The sequence below is a fragment of the Camelus bactrianus genome, chromosome 22, assembly GCF_048773025.1.
Source record: "Camelus bactrianus isolate YW-2024 breed Bactrian camel chromosome 22, ASM4877302v1, whole genome shotgun sequence".
NCBI classification, from domain to species: domain Eukaryota; kingdom Metazoa; phylum Chordata; class Mammalia; order Artiodactyla; family Camelidae; genus Camelus; species Camelus bactrianus.
The window spans coordinates 6658127-6671962 of record NC_133560.1 but is presented as its reverse complement, the minus strand read 5'-3'; the positions used below and the strand labels follow the sequence as shown (position 1 = coordinate 6671962).

General features: G+C 50.1%; 1 protein-coding gene and 1 long non-coding RNA gene across 17 annotated transcripts in view; one reads left to right on the top strand and one right to left on the bottom strand.

Annotated features, from left to right (window-relative positions):
* Positions 1 to 9411, bottom strand: part of LOC105062015 (uncharacterized) — a 43912-nt gene extending 34501 nt beyond the window's left edge. Inside the window, exons 1-5 of one of the 8 annotated variants that reach the window (XR_012501522.1) lie at positions 9271 to 9387; positions 8320 to 8388; positions 5941 to 6149; positions 4891 to 5062; positions 991 to 1186 (exon numbers count right to left, since the gene is read on the bottom strand). This is a non-coding gene — a long non-coding RNA (uncharacterized LOC105062015). The other 7 variants (XR_012501521.1, XR_012501524.1, XR_012501523.1 and 4 more) reach the window with 7 other exon arrangements.
* The window catches only part of ZNF454 (zinc finger protein 454), a 48529-nt gene that overhangs the window by 12049 nt on the left and 22644 nt on the right, over positions 1 to 13836 (top strand). For 3 of the 9 annotated variants that reach the window (XR_012501519.1, XM_074350144.1, XM_074350146.1), the window contains exons 3-4: positions 10785 to 10905; positions 13359 to 13485. Coding sequence is in view for 8 of the 9 variants with exons in the window: in XM_074350144.1 (XP_074206245.1) it covers positions 10873 to 10905; positions 13359 to 13485 (160 nt within the window). In the remaining variant the exon portion in view is untranslated. Of the gene's footprint in view, positions 1 to 9528; positions 9914 to 10784; positions 10906 to 13358; positions 13486 to 13836 lie in introns of those variants that run through there. The other 6 variants (XM_074350150.1, XM_074350145.1, XM_074350148.1 and 3 more) reach the window with 6 other exon arrangements.

Sequence of the window (13836 nt, the reverse complement as noted above, 5' to 3'; positions counted from 1 at the left end):
GCCGTCCAAACCCAAGATGAGAAAGCGGCGGGTGAGCGCCGTGCTCAGCTCCCGCCCTGGTGTCATCTGATCGACCCAGCAGCACACTCCCCCAGGGTGGGTACTCCCAACCCCTCGGCGGTGGAGGGAGCAGGCCCAGAGAGGTCAAAGGGCAGGCCGGAGTTTGAACCAGGCTCTTTGTTTTCTTGGGTCTTCGAGCTTAATGCCAATTGTAAAAAAAAAATCATAACTTTCTTTCCTTGCCTTGCTCTGACTTCTTACCTCTTAGTATAGCTAGTAAAAACAGAACTTGTGCCTCCTGGCCTAATTTTCTTTTGTAGATGATGGTTTTCTTTTTCTGTACTGAAGTGTCCGTGTGTACAGTGATTGAATGCTTTGTTAAATTTTGCTCGTGTCTTATAAAAGCTGAGTCACAAATGTAAAGATAAAAGTGTTGTTCCTAGAGGCGGTTTTATCTAGTTAACTTGCTAACATGGAAAAGGAAATTATGGAATGTGGAAAGCAGTGAATTTTTATCCTTTGATCAGTGGTCATTAGACTTAAATCAGTTAAGGTTTCAGTTATGAAGGAAACAAAGGTAAGAACATGGGTAAAGTATTAGAAATCTATTATCAAAGATTTTGTCTGAAAAATAAGGTGCCGTTAGGGGTTCTATGACATTTTAAGCTGTCCAGGAAGCTACCTTGAACTACCTGTGAACACGGAAACCTGTTCGTGTTTTATACATGATTTTTGTATCCCTCTCAGAGATGTACTGGGTTGCTGCCTCTGAGTGTGTGTGTGTGTGTAAATATATGTGTGTGTACACACACACACACACACAGAATTCATAAACTCTGTACCTTCATGCTAACATAAGCCTCTTAATTAATGTTTAATATAGGCACACATCTTTGCTTCCATTAGTAGGAAAGTTAATGTAAAAGACTATAATAAATGTAGATGTTTCCAAAAAGTGTGTTCCTCCTTGCACGGAGCAGGCCCAGTTACCTGGAGGCTGGAAGTCTGAGGCCGGGGTGCGAGCACGGTTGGGTTTCGGGTGAGGGCCCTCCTGGTTCACAGCAGACAGCAAGCTCTCTGGTGTGCCGCTTCTTACAAGGGCGCTGATCCCATCACGAGAGGCTTTACCCTCATGACTTAATGACCGAAGACCCCAGCTCTTAATATTGTCTCCTTAGGGCTTAGGCTGCAATATACAAATTTGGGGGAGACCCAGACATGAAATCTATAACATTCACTGTTTTCAAGTATTCTGTTCCATAAACATTTGACAGTTTAGTTATCTCTTCTCTTGTTGCTGGACATTTGGGTTGTTTCCAGTTTTTCACTATTGTACACAATGCTCCTTTAAAAATTATGAATCACGGTGGACCTTGGCCAGACAGTTACCTTGTGTATGTACCTACTAGAGGACTCGCTGGATCACAGTCTGTGTGCCTGTTTACATCACTAGGTTGTGCTAAACTGTTTTTCAAATACTTGAATCAAATTACACTCCTACGAACAGTGCGCGCAAGTTCCATTACGGTGTGTCTTTCTAAAATCTGAAGCTGTCAACCTGAATTTTTGAATTGTTACTCAGGTGGATGTGGTAATAGTATCTCCCTGGGGCCGTAATCAGCCTTCTCCTGGTTACTGCTGGGTTGGCATCTTTGCTTATGTTTACTCGCTGTTCAGGTTTCCTTCCCTTAAGTGCCTGTTCAAGTCTTTGGCCCATTTTTTGGCGGGCATAGTGTTCCACAGACATTGTTTCCCAAGTCCAAGTTCTAGAGCTCTTTTCGGGTCATGTGTTACAAGTGTCTTCTCCTGGTATGTACCTTTTGTTTATTTTTTGTTAACTTTCTTTTTTATGTCTTTTGATGATTGGAAGCATTTATTCTCCCGTTTGGTTTTTATGCTTTTTCCCCCTCGCTCTCCCGATTTTATTATTTTAAACATTTCTTGAACCTCTACGTAGTTCCCAACTTGGGTATCTTCTGTGTATCATTAATGTTTGAATAGTTCTGCCTGTCTGGACTTCGTCTAGCAGTGTGAATAGATGCCCCACTCAGGATGTTCTCAGAGAACCTCCGCTGCACAGCTGGCTGTGACGTAGTGAGGTGGGGCAGGAGGCAGCCCCGGTTCCGGTGTGCCTGCTGGTGTTTCACACTTGACCAGACAGGTCCTCTCTGAGGTTACCTGGCTGTGTATGTGCTGTAGAGGTGGCGCCTACTCGGGTTTCCACTTTTTCGCTTCCTTTCCATAAGCAGGTCAGGCTGGAAGGAGGAGGTCCAGTTAACACATACCGTTTGCTTCGCAGTAAAGCCTCCTGCCCACAGGCCTTTGGTCTGTTGGTTCAGTGTGGATCTCTGGTCTGGTAATCCTGATCAAGCTGACCAGCTGACTCTCCATTTGTAGCTTCCTGCCCTCTGCCTCTCATTGTCTCTGGGCTGTTTTGTCTGGGATGAGAAATGGGATCTGAGAAAATCAGTCTGAGTGGCTGCCAGGTCTTTCTTTCAGCCCCGTCTGCAGCAGATCCCCCTGCCCGCCCCTGCCCCTGCCACCAGGTCCTGTCTCTAAGGAAAGGGTGGGCCCTTTAGGGCTCTCTCACCTGAAGGAAGTGAGAAAATTACATGCTCCTTAAAGTTGGGGGGCCGCGGGGGGGGCTTTTAGATTGTGTTGTCCTCCCTTCAAGTGTGTCCTGGTATTTGATGTTCCAGACAACTGTGTTCCCGAAGGATAGTTTATGTACATTTTACTTAATCCTTATCAGATTATTTTATCCTCATTTTATGTCTGTGAAACTCAGACCCAGAGAAACAAGTTACGACTTAAGATGATAAGTGTTAACAGCCAGTGTTTAAACCCAAGTTTGCCTGACTCCAGGGTAAACATTCTTTTCCCTGGGTTACACTGTGATGCGCTGTGAAGATTTACTGTCAGAATTGCAGACGGTGCTGCAGGAGGGAAGGCACTGCTGGTAGGGATGCCCGAGGAGCGTGGCAGGGCTTCCTGGTCTGCCTCTCCCGGTCCCGGCTTGTCTGTCTGTCTCCCCTAGTTCCATCTTCATTATTTAGTCTTGTCCAGTGGTCGGTGACTTCGGTGTCCATCCCTCCTGCACAGCTCACGCTGCCCTCTGCCTGCCCTGCTTCTACTTCCCCCCCCTCCCTTACAGCTCTCTTCCTAGTTGTAGGGACATCTTTGAAAAGCTCTCAAATGCCCTATAATTATTCTCAGTTTCATCCTCTGATTCCCACCTCATACAGTTCCTCAGCCTCCCAGCACAGAAGCCAATGAACTTTTTATTTGTTTCAGACTGGGAGACAAGCCTTCAAACCAAAGAGTCAGCTAAAAAGCCCAGCATTACTGAAGATTCGTCCCACGGGGTGATGATGGAAAGGGCGAGTCCCTGGCCTTCTGCTCTGGGGGAAGCCTGGGAACCTGACCATTGGCTTGAGGGGCAACAGAAAAACCAGGATGGACATCTGGACCATGTGCAAGTTACCCACAAGGAAACCCTCACTGAGAGAAGGATGTGTGGAGGTAATGAACTTGAAAGGTGTTCCATTCAGGGTTCAGTCACGAATACACAACAACCTATCCCTGTGGGAAAAAGCCCTCACAGGCAGAACTCACATGCAAAAGACACTAAACAAAATGCTGGGTTAATTAAGACTCCAAGGATGTTTGCAGGAAAAAAAATCTATGAATGTAATGTGTGTGGGAAGACCTTCAGCCAGAGTTCATCCCTTCTTAAGCACCAGAGGATTCACACGGGGGAGAAACCCTATAAGTGTAACACATGTGGGAAGCACTTCATTGAACGCTCCTCCCTGACTGTGCATCAAAGGATTCATACTGGAGAGAAGCCCTACAAATGTAATGAATGTGGGAAAACCTTCAGTCAGAGCATGAACCTCACTGCTCATCAGAGAACTCATACTGGAGAGAAACCGCATCAGTGTAAAGAATGTGGAAAAGCTTTCCGCAAAAATTCGTCCCTCATTCAGCATGAAAGGATTCATACTGGAGAGAAGCCCTACAAATGTAATGAATGTGGGAAAGCTTTTACCCAAAGCATGAATCTCACAGTGCATCAGAGAACTCACACGGGGGAAAAGCCCTATGAGTGTAATGAGTGTGGAAAAGCCTTCAGTCAGAGCATGCATCTTATTGTACATCAGAGAAGTCATACCGGAGAGAAACCCTATGAGTGCAGTGAATGTGGGAAAGCCTTTAGTAAGAGCTCGACCCTCACCCTGCATCAGCGGAATCACACTGGGGAAAAACCCTACAAATGTAACAAATGTGGGAAGTCCTTTAGCCAAAGTACATACCTCATAGAGCATCAGAGACTTCATTCGGGAGTAAAGCCTTTTGAATGCAATCAGTGCGGAAAGGCTTTCGGTAAGAACTCATCTCTTACTCAACACCGCAGAATTCATACTGGAGAGAAACCTTATGAGTGTCCGGTGTGTGGAAAACATTTCACTGGGCGATCGTCGCTGACCGTGCACCAGGTTATTCACACTGGGGAGAAGCCGTACGAGTGCAGCGAATGTGGGAAGGCCTTCAGCCAGAGTGCTTATCTTATTGAGCATCAGAGAATTCATACCGGTGAGAAGCCCTATGAATGTGACCAGTGTGGGAAAGCCTTCATTAAGAATTCATCCCTGACAGTGCACCAGAGGACTCACACAGGAGAGAAGCCCTATCAGTGTAACGAATGTGGGAAGGCCTTCAGTCGGAGTACGAACCTCACACGGCATCAGAGAACTCATACGTGAGGAGAGCTTTCCTAGGACCCTTCACCGTGGTTAACCCTCCAGTGATAACCCCATTAGGTCACGTGATGGAGAAACCTAGTGAATGTAACAATCGTAGGAACCTCTTAGTTGAAGTACAACATACCATATCGGAGAGGACAGGCCACCGCAGAGAAGCCGTATAAAAGTGGAGAAATCTTGATTGAGAAGTAAAAGTAAGGTTCAGACAGCTGATGCTGTAAACAAGGGCCATTCACGCGGAAGGTGCGCTCTGCTGTCATGCTGCAGATTCCTCTCTGGGCATTAGGGACTTCACACTGGAGAGAAGAATGGGAGTGCTTACCTGGGCAGCCCGGAGGCCTGACTTGGCGTCCTGGTCTGCCGCTGACTTGGACAAGTCACCTGCTTTCACCAGGTCCTAGTGTCCTTATTTGGTAAATGAGGGACTTTTTTTTTAGAAGGCTCCGAGATCCCTATCAGCTCTAAAATGCTACAAACCTATAAATATAATGAATGCTGGGAAATCCTCCATCTTTTACCATGTCAGGTGTGTCACCCAGATGCTCCTGTTCCACAGTCGGGTTTCCCTGGATGTTCTGAGTCAAAATTCCCTACCTCTGCCAACGCCTGTTACCACCCCCCACCCCCCCGCGCGTTGTTACTCTCTCCCCTGGTGCACTGGCTCAGTGCTCCCAGGTGGCAGAATACTTGTACAGGTCTCAGAGCAGCAGCATGCCGTTTTAAGTTCTCAGTAGTCGTTAAACTATTGTCAAATAAGCTATTTAGAAAACACTGTAACAAATACAGCCTTTGAGTCCATAGGATTCAAACACACATCTTTGTCTCATATTCTGACGACTGAAGTGACAAGGGGAAAAGGCCAAACGCTAACAGAGACAAAAATTCGACACGTGAACAAAACCTTTGCAACTCACAGCATGCTCAGAGTAATCACAGGGAGAGGGTGAATAGGTCTGTACTTAGGAGAGTCGTTCAGGCAATTTATTTATTTTGTGCACATTTAGTAAGTACTAAATATGATTAATTCTAGAAATGTCTAGAAATCAAAATGAATAAGGTAGTCTTTTGTTTTCCAAAGACTAAGCAATTGGCGGTGGGATGGAAGAGGGAAGAATTCCAGAAGTAGTAAGTCAGGTAACACCGCAACCAATTAAACACGGGCGCCTGAACTTACCTGGGTGGATGGGGTGCTATCAATAAGAACAGGAAAAGTTGACCCGTTCTGCGGGGCGGTGACGAGTCCGGCCTGGGGGGCATCCTGTGAGTCTGTGGGTACCCAAGCGGATGTCCGGGCAGCAGAGTAAGTTGAAGGCCAGTGAGCCAGGGTTCTCTGGGAGTGCTGTCACTGACCGCAGTCAGTGGGCAAAGTGGAATCAGTAGAAGCTGAGGGGAAACGATAAGCAAAAGAAGAATGAAAAACAAAAATCAGGAGAAGGTGGCAGCACAGAAGTAGGAGAATTTTAGCACAGGGACGGGGACAGTTCATATTTTCCAGTGCCGCAGAGGACTACAGGAAGATAAAAATAGAAAATGGCCTTTGGTTTTGGGTATGGGTAACCTCTGTAAATTTTAGTGGCTTGAAGAGTGAGTTAGAGGTTGAAAAGGACTTCGCAGCTTGCCTGAGAAAGGCGAGATTTAGGAAGATAACCGGGGGGAGACTGTGGTTGAGAGGGAGTGTCTGTATCAGAATACATATACAGAGGGTGTATATATCAGCAACAAATAAGAGAAAGCCCAGATAACAGTGCCTTACAAGCAAACAGGGATTTATTTTTCTCTCATAACAAATATGGAGGTGGTTGGCACTGGTTCAAAGACAAAATTATTCAGTGCCCAGAGTTTCAGGACTTTTCTGTGATGTCACATGATGGCTCCCATAGCTTCAGGTAAATTAGCTGCATTCAAGGCAGGAAGGAACACCTGTGCCTTCTACCAGGCAAGGTTTTCCCAGAAGCCCCTCAGCCGATCTCTGCTTACAGCTCACTGACCACAGCTGTGTTGCATGGAGGCTAGGTGCAAAGAAGGCTGAAAAAAATAAGTATTTAGCTCTTCCAGCCTCTGTAATGGAGGTGGGCAAAGAAAGGGTGGGTGGAGAAAGGTGTTGTAGCCAACGAACAGTCTGTCAAGAGTGTATGAGGTAGAAGAACTGAGCATGTTTATCACTGCATAAACATGGAGCATCTGTAGGTGCAGGAAGGAGGGTACGTGCAGCTCAAGGTGGGGAAATCGGTTTGGGGCACAGGTGGCAGCTACAGGGATCTTTTTCAACAGGACGAAGGAAACTTTCCACCAGGAGAGGTAGGAATCAAGAAATGATGGGTACAAGGTGGGGAGGGTGTAGCCCAAGCACTAGAGCACGTGCTTAGCATGCACGAGGTCCTGGGTTCAATCCCCAGTACCTCTTCTAAAAATAAACCTAATTACCTCCCCCCCAAAAAAATTTTTTTAAAAAGAGGAAATGATGGGTACAGAAGATATCTGTGGGTAGCAATGGAGGAGGCTCCCTATGGAGTCTGGGTGTTTGGACCTTGAGTAGTTCAGTCTGTGTTACGGGACCTCTGTGGAGGCAAAGACTAAGGGGGAATGAAACACTGAGTTAATTATATCCTCAGGAACTTAGGTTTTTAATAATGTCTCTCCCTTAAACCCAGTTTCCTCCTTTCCCTTCACATAATTCTTTTTCTTGTTCCCCACCTGATCTCAAGATAGAGAAATGGATGAAAAGGAGGCAGAGAGGTGGGTAGGAAATAGATGAAAAATGATGAAGACAGCAGCAAAATTAAAGTCTCAAAAGAGAGGCAGACGACAAGGGGGAGAAGAAGAAAGTGTACTGAAGCCTAAGATGGATGCAACAACCCAAAATTGGTAAAATATGAACCCTTAGAGGGAGCAGCAGCAGAAATGGGTCCGATAAATGAAGATTTCGCTACTTTTTCAGTTTTGGAAGCTTTGGGGCCCTTGTCTGTCAGTTCTCAGCCGTCCTGGGCAGCAGGTAACAACCTCTGCGCCTTCTCTCCAGTCATGAGACCTTGGGGAGAGCACTTAGTATATCACTGTCTCAGTTTACTTATTAATAGTACAAACTGCTGAGCTCTGGGTTACAGCCAACGCTCATGTAAAGTGCTTATAAAAGTGCCCGACACATATTTAGTGCTCAATAAATATTTTATTATCATCATTCTCCTATACCCGAAAACAGAATAATATCCAAACTCCTTAGCATGGCATCCAGAGCCCTTAACTATCTTAGAATCACGGAGTTCTCAAAGCAAAGGCCCTGTAGGAAGGTCATACAATTGTGGGCGCCTGCCCTCCCTCTGGCCCCACACAGCCTGTTCTCCCACAGCTGACCAGTGATTGTGTCTAAATGTGTTCAGCCACGCCACTCTCCTGCTCAAACCCCTTTAATGGTTCCCCATTACACACAGAATAAATCCACACTTTCTACGGTGGCCTTCAAGGCCTCTGGTTACCCTTCCAACCTCCCCTCCCACTCTCCCTCGTTCACTGTGCCCTCTCCTGTCAAACTGGCTTTGCTAAGCCACAAACTCACCAAACACGCTTCCATCTCTGGTCAGCGTTTCTCTTCTCTCCCCAGATGGGCACACGGTTTCCTCCCTCACTGCATGCAAATTTCTGCTCAAATGTTAACCTCCTCAGAGGAGACTTCTAAAAACATTGCTTAAGATAATCTCCACCTCCTCACCCCCGTCACACTCTAAACTTTAATACGGCCTCACTGTGTCATCACCAACTAATAAATACTGTACATTTGTTTTGTTGACTCATTCCCAGTAGAATGCAGCCTGCGTGAGTGCAGGCTTTCACTGCCATTTCTCCAGCCTCTAATACAGTACTTGACAGATAAGTGCTCCAACAGTGTCTATAGAATGAAATCTTCAATAAAACCCAAAACAGAATGCCGTAGTGTCACTGACACTGCTCACTCAGAGGTGGCCAACAGTTTCCTCACTGATAAATCTCAGGTCCCGTCCTTGAGGGGTTTCGGTTTTTGTTTGGCCACAAAGTTAAAGCCCTCTCATCTTTCCTTTCTGAGCTCCGTGAAAATATATTTTCAAAGGCAACTAAATACCTACAGTCGGATCTTTCTGTATTTCGTCCTTGCCCGCCCCCGCAAAACACTGTCCACAAAAATAAATCCCACCTTCCCAACCCCCCGCCCCAGGTGTACCGCACAGCCTCCTTGGCGTCCCACACCGTCCTCCGGATACGCCGTGGAGGACCCAGCCTATCCCCCGTCGTGGGCGGCTCCCACGCGCCGTGCCCTCAGTCCCCGGCCACCGCCCCGGGCCCGGCCTCCAGCGCCGCGGCAGCCTCCTTCCCCGTCTGCCGGCCTCCTGCCCAGCACGCCCCGACCCGGCCGCAGGCCACGCTTGACGGCTTTTGCGTCCCCCGGGCCCAGCCCTCCATCAGGAGCGCGCCTTTTCGGCTTGTCGCCTCCTACGCCGTACTGGGGGTGCTGCCCGGGACCCGCTCTCCTCACCGGACCAGGCGCCGCTCGCCCGGACTGGCCTCCCCTATCCCGTCCCCAACTCTTCGCTGGTCCCTCATCTTCCCTGGTCTGACCGGAACGGAACCAAATCCGCACGTGCGGGTTAGCACACTGGGGGTCAGTTGCCAAAGGAACCGTGACGCCCCCGACGAGGCCTCCGGGAAATGTAGTTTTAGCACAGAAACCCCCCCGGGCCTGGGCGGGGGTGTTGAAGGCCGCGTCCCTGTCTGCGCAGGCGCGCGATATCACTTTCTCCGCCCGCCGCTGGCGCAGGCGCCCGCCGCGGATTCGCCCTCTAGAAAGTGGAGTTTGGGAAGGAGAAGCGCCGCAGCTCCGCTCCGCGGTTCCCTGGGCAACGCGCAAGCGCAGTCCCGACCCGGGCTGCGGACTCCAGCTCATTGTGCTCTGCCGGCGATGTGGCGCTGGCGATCTCTCGTCGCCGGCAGAAGCTCCTCGAAGTGCGTCCCAGTGGTGACCAGGCGCGGTGGCCAGGGCCGCATCGGGAGAGCAGGATTGGCCTTGGCATGGTCGAACCTGGTGGGGAGGGTGAATGCAAACCGAGTAGGTCCGGGTCGTGGTACGTTCTGGAGGACGCTCATCTGATGCCCCAAACTTCTCTGGATGTATGGCTAAGGTTTGACTCCCAGGACAAAAAGGCCAGATGTGGGCACTTGGGTTAGGGGTCCGAATCCGCGGGTGCGTGTGGAGGAGGATGCGGTCAGGGCCTCTGGCGTTATCTTGGAACCGACTCCGGGAAGCCCGTTTACGCTCTGGAGTAGATGCTCCCGGTGTGGTTCTGAGCCTTGTATTCGGAACTCGCTGAGGCCGGGGCAGCAGCTCCCCAGGGGACGGGGCAGAGCTGCAGGGGGCGCGAGGAGGGGTGTGCGATTAAGTTCCATTGCGTCCTGCACCCCTACCCCCCACCCCGGCAAAGACACTGCTTCTCGCCCGCTTTTGACCCCAGGTCACCCGAACAGGGCCCCAGTCAGGGAGAGACCTGAGGCCAGAAAAAGGCTCTGCCAGAGAAGCATCTCCACAATGAAGCCCCAGGCTTCTTAGCTTCCTTTCTGAGGAGAAAAGACGACCCTCCTTGCCCATTTCCTTCACTCCCCTCCCAGGTTCAGGCAGGTGTCCAGGTAGGAGACACACCTTTCTTAGGTCTCTCAGCATAACAAGGGCAGAAGGCCAGAGGGTGTGTAGAAAGTGTGAGAAGGGGCTGGAGCAGGCTTTCTTCAAGGAGAAGTCGAGCTATTTAAGATACAAAAGGGAAGATACGGAGAATCTGACCCAGATTGCTAGGGGGGAAATTGGTGGAGGGTGGTGGGAGTAGCAGCCTGGTGAGCTATATTCCCCTTGCAGTGGCGGCCAGCTGAAATACCCGCATAAGGAGAGAGGACTGGGAGCAAACAGGGACTAAGAACTGACTGCTTGGGGTGCTGGAGGACCCCCAGAGTGCCATGCTCAAAGCCCCACTCTGGACTGTTGTGCGATGTCTTTTGACCCAGGCCTCTCCTCGTAAAAGGCGTGTAGAAGCTTCCAGCCTGAGGAGTTCCGCTCTGCTTGTCCTTAAAAGGCCTCATCAGAGAAGAAGGGATGGCAGTCCGGCGCCTGTCAGCTGTGGTCCAGGTGAGTACGGGGGTTGCTGTGGGTTCTCCTCAGAATTGCCTTAGCCGACTTGAGGGTCGTGGTAGGAGCGTGGGCATACTTCTTCCCCTTAACCGGGAGCTTTTTCCCATCCAGTCTCATGCAGGGGCCTGACCCGCTTGCTCCTTTCTTCCCTACTCTCCACCCTCCACGTTGGGCTCATCCTGGTGGGCTCTGAGCTATGGAGCTTTCTAGAGGTCACACAAGTGACACAACTGGAAATGAAACCCAGGTTGGTCCCAAATGGAGACCTGCAGCCTTTCCACTTTTCCAGTAAAATTAAGGCTCTGACGTGGTCAGGCAGAGCCTACACAGAGGTTGAGAGAAGAGAGAAACTGGAACGCTTTCTTAGGAGGGTGGGACTTCCTGGGCTCTTTTTTTTTTTTTTTTTTTTTTTTTAATGACATTTGGCTTTTTACTCCAATATTAGGTATCAAATCATTCAAACAATATGTTTGTAATTTCAACATGTTACTAAAAAACCTTTGAGCAGTGCCAGCTCCTTTAGAATAAGGATGTGGACTCCACTTTGAAGGAGACAGCATTCATTTGAGTGGAGAAATTCTGTTGAATTTGGTAGTGTTGACTGAAATATATGTGCAGCCTTAAAGTTGAGAGTTATGTTTTATTTGGTGGGAGGACTTGAGCCGGGATGACAGCCTCTCAGATGGCTCTGAGGGACTGCTCCGAAGAGGTAGGCAAGGAGCTAGGATATATAGGAGCTTTACATCAAAGACCAGGTAGTTGGAACAATGAAAGATTGCTTGTTATCTAAAGAGAACCAGGCATCTCAAGTTAAAGAATGTAGTGCTTTTCTATGTATGGGAGGAAGCAAACATTTGGGATCATTGAATTCATTCCTTCAACAAGCACCTAGCTATCTAGGGCCAGTACCCTGTCCTTTCTTATTCTGAGTCCCCTCAGAGGGCACCACTGTGAGTGGCTGCAGAGGCCGGGCTGCAGGCTTGTCTTCACTGGGGGTGGCAGCAGCCGCTGATGACTTAATGGCTTCAGCATTCTTTGTTTACTGATATGGTTGCAGTATTTTTCATTTACAGTCACATTGTTCTAACTAGTTCACATTAAACCTGTCCAGGGCAGGAATCTGGCAGAAATCACCGGAAAGGTGGAACAGCTTGTTGAAAGTGCCATGTCAACCCAGCCCCGCTCTCGGGCCACTCACGCCCTCCTCTCGGTGTCCGGCTTGGCGTGTGGGGCCCATCTCTGGCACCACTCTCTCTGTGACAGCTGTCTCCACGGTGCCAGGCCACTGTGGTATTTCCCTTCCCTAGACTTTTCCTCAGACGCATTGTTGGTGGCACACAATTATCTCGTGTTTACAGGCTGCCTTAATTCGGTTGCCATTCAACAGAGCTATCTTAAGGATGTAAAATCTGCCAGGTATAATGACCTGTGCCCCTAATACAAAGGTGAACCATGGACCCTGACTGATTGGTTCATGGGTTCCATCCAACAGGTGTTCCTTGGTTCAGCCTACTTTGTGCAAGGCTCTGGGTTCAGGTAACAGAAACCTAACTCAGACCACCTTAAGCAGAAGCAGGTCTTTATTGGAAGGATGCTAGGGGTCTCCTAAAACCCAAAGGAAAAATGCAGCTGTATTTCGGCTCTGCACGGGAGTCTAGAATAATCTACAAGTCCTTTCTCTTAGACCCCTGGCTTTCTTCTCTGGGCTTCTGCTTGACTCCTCCTTCTCAGTGCACACCAGCTCCCTTGGCCTCTCAGTCAAGAGACCACAGAAGAAGGGACTGGTTGTGATCAGAGGGAACAGTGTCACATGGTCCAGGACTGTTCCCCTGGAAGCCGTGGGTGTGTGGTGGGGGTGGGCAGGTGAGCGGCTGAAGGACAGCGGAAGTTGCTGAGCAACACACGCCATGGGTGCTGGGAGCGTGGGCCGTGCCCCAGAAGCCATGGCGGGAAGGCGTGATGGGAGCTGTGGGACTGTGTCCGTAGATGGTCGGGTGGGGAAACCGGAAGTAAGCCAGAACTCAGCACAGTGGGACAGAGCTTGGGTGGGCCTGCACAGCGGACGTGGGGCAGCCACGGAGCTCATGTCCAAGCCGAGGCCCGGGTAGGACTGGTCACGGGGCTGCGGGGAGAGGCAGGGCTGTGCAGATTGGCGCAGATGGGAGAAGATGTTTTGGATAAAATGAGCAGCCAGTGTGAAGTCCCAGTGCTGAGGAAGTATGGCTCCTCTACAAGCTATTTTTCTTCAAAGCGGGAGATGAACTCTAATGAAAGCTCGGCCCCCGGGAGCCCTTGAGGGAGCGCCCCCCTCATCCCAGGGCATCAGCCCCAGCTGGGCTGCCAGCCCTGCGGCTCCCAGCCGGCTCCTGGGGGTGGCCAGCCTTGGCCTTTCCCGTGGAGCCACGCGAAGGGGTGGCCACCGGTCAGCGGGGATGGGTCTGCCCTTGCAGGAATCCGTGACCTTCAGGGATGTGGCCGTGCTTTTCACCCAGGAGGAGTGGGCAGAGCTGAGCCCTGCCCAGAGGGCCCTGCACAGGGACGTGATGCTGGAGACCTGCAGCAACCTGGTGTCCCTGGGTAAGTGGGAGCCTCCGGAGGCTTCTCTTCACAGTCGGAGATGTCCGCGGGACCCTCCGCCGGGTTCCACACAGAGGCTGGGGCTGGGAGTGGGCTGGTCTGAGGATGCCATCTCAGTGCCCGTCCTTTGCGTCCTGGGCACAAGGCTCTTTTGGCACAAGGCTCTTTTGGCTTCTGAGGGCAGATGTCTTAAAGGTGACTAGGGGTCCAGCCCTCCCTCCCTGCTAGCAGGGAGGAGGACTTGGGAACCGACTGTCTGTGTCAGGCCTGAGCCAGCTTTTCCTCCTGGGAACTTGCCTCTACCCTGGGCCCTATCAGGTCACCTTTTCCAGGAAGTTCCAAGGACCAGAT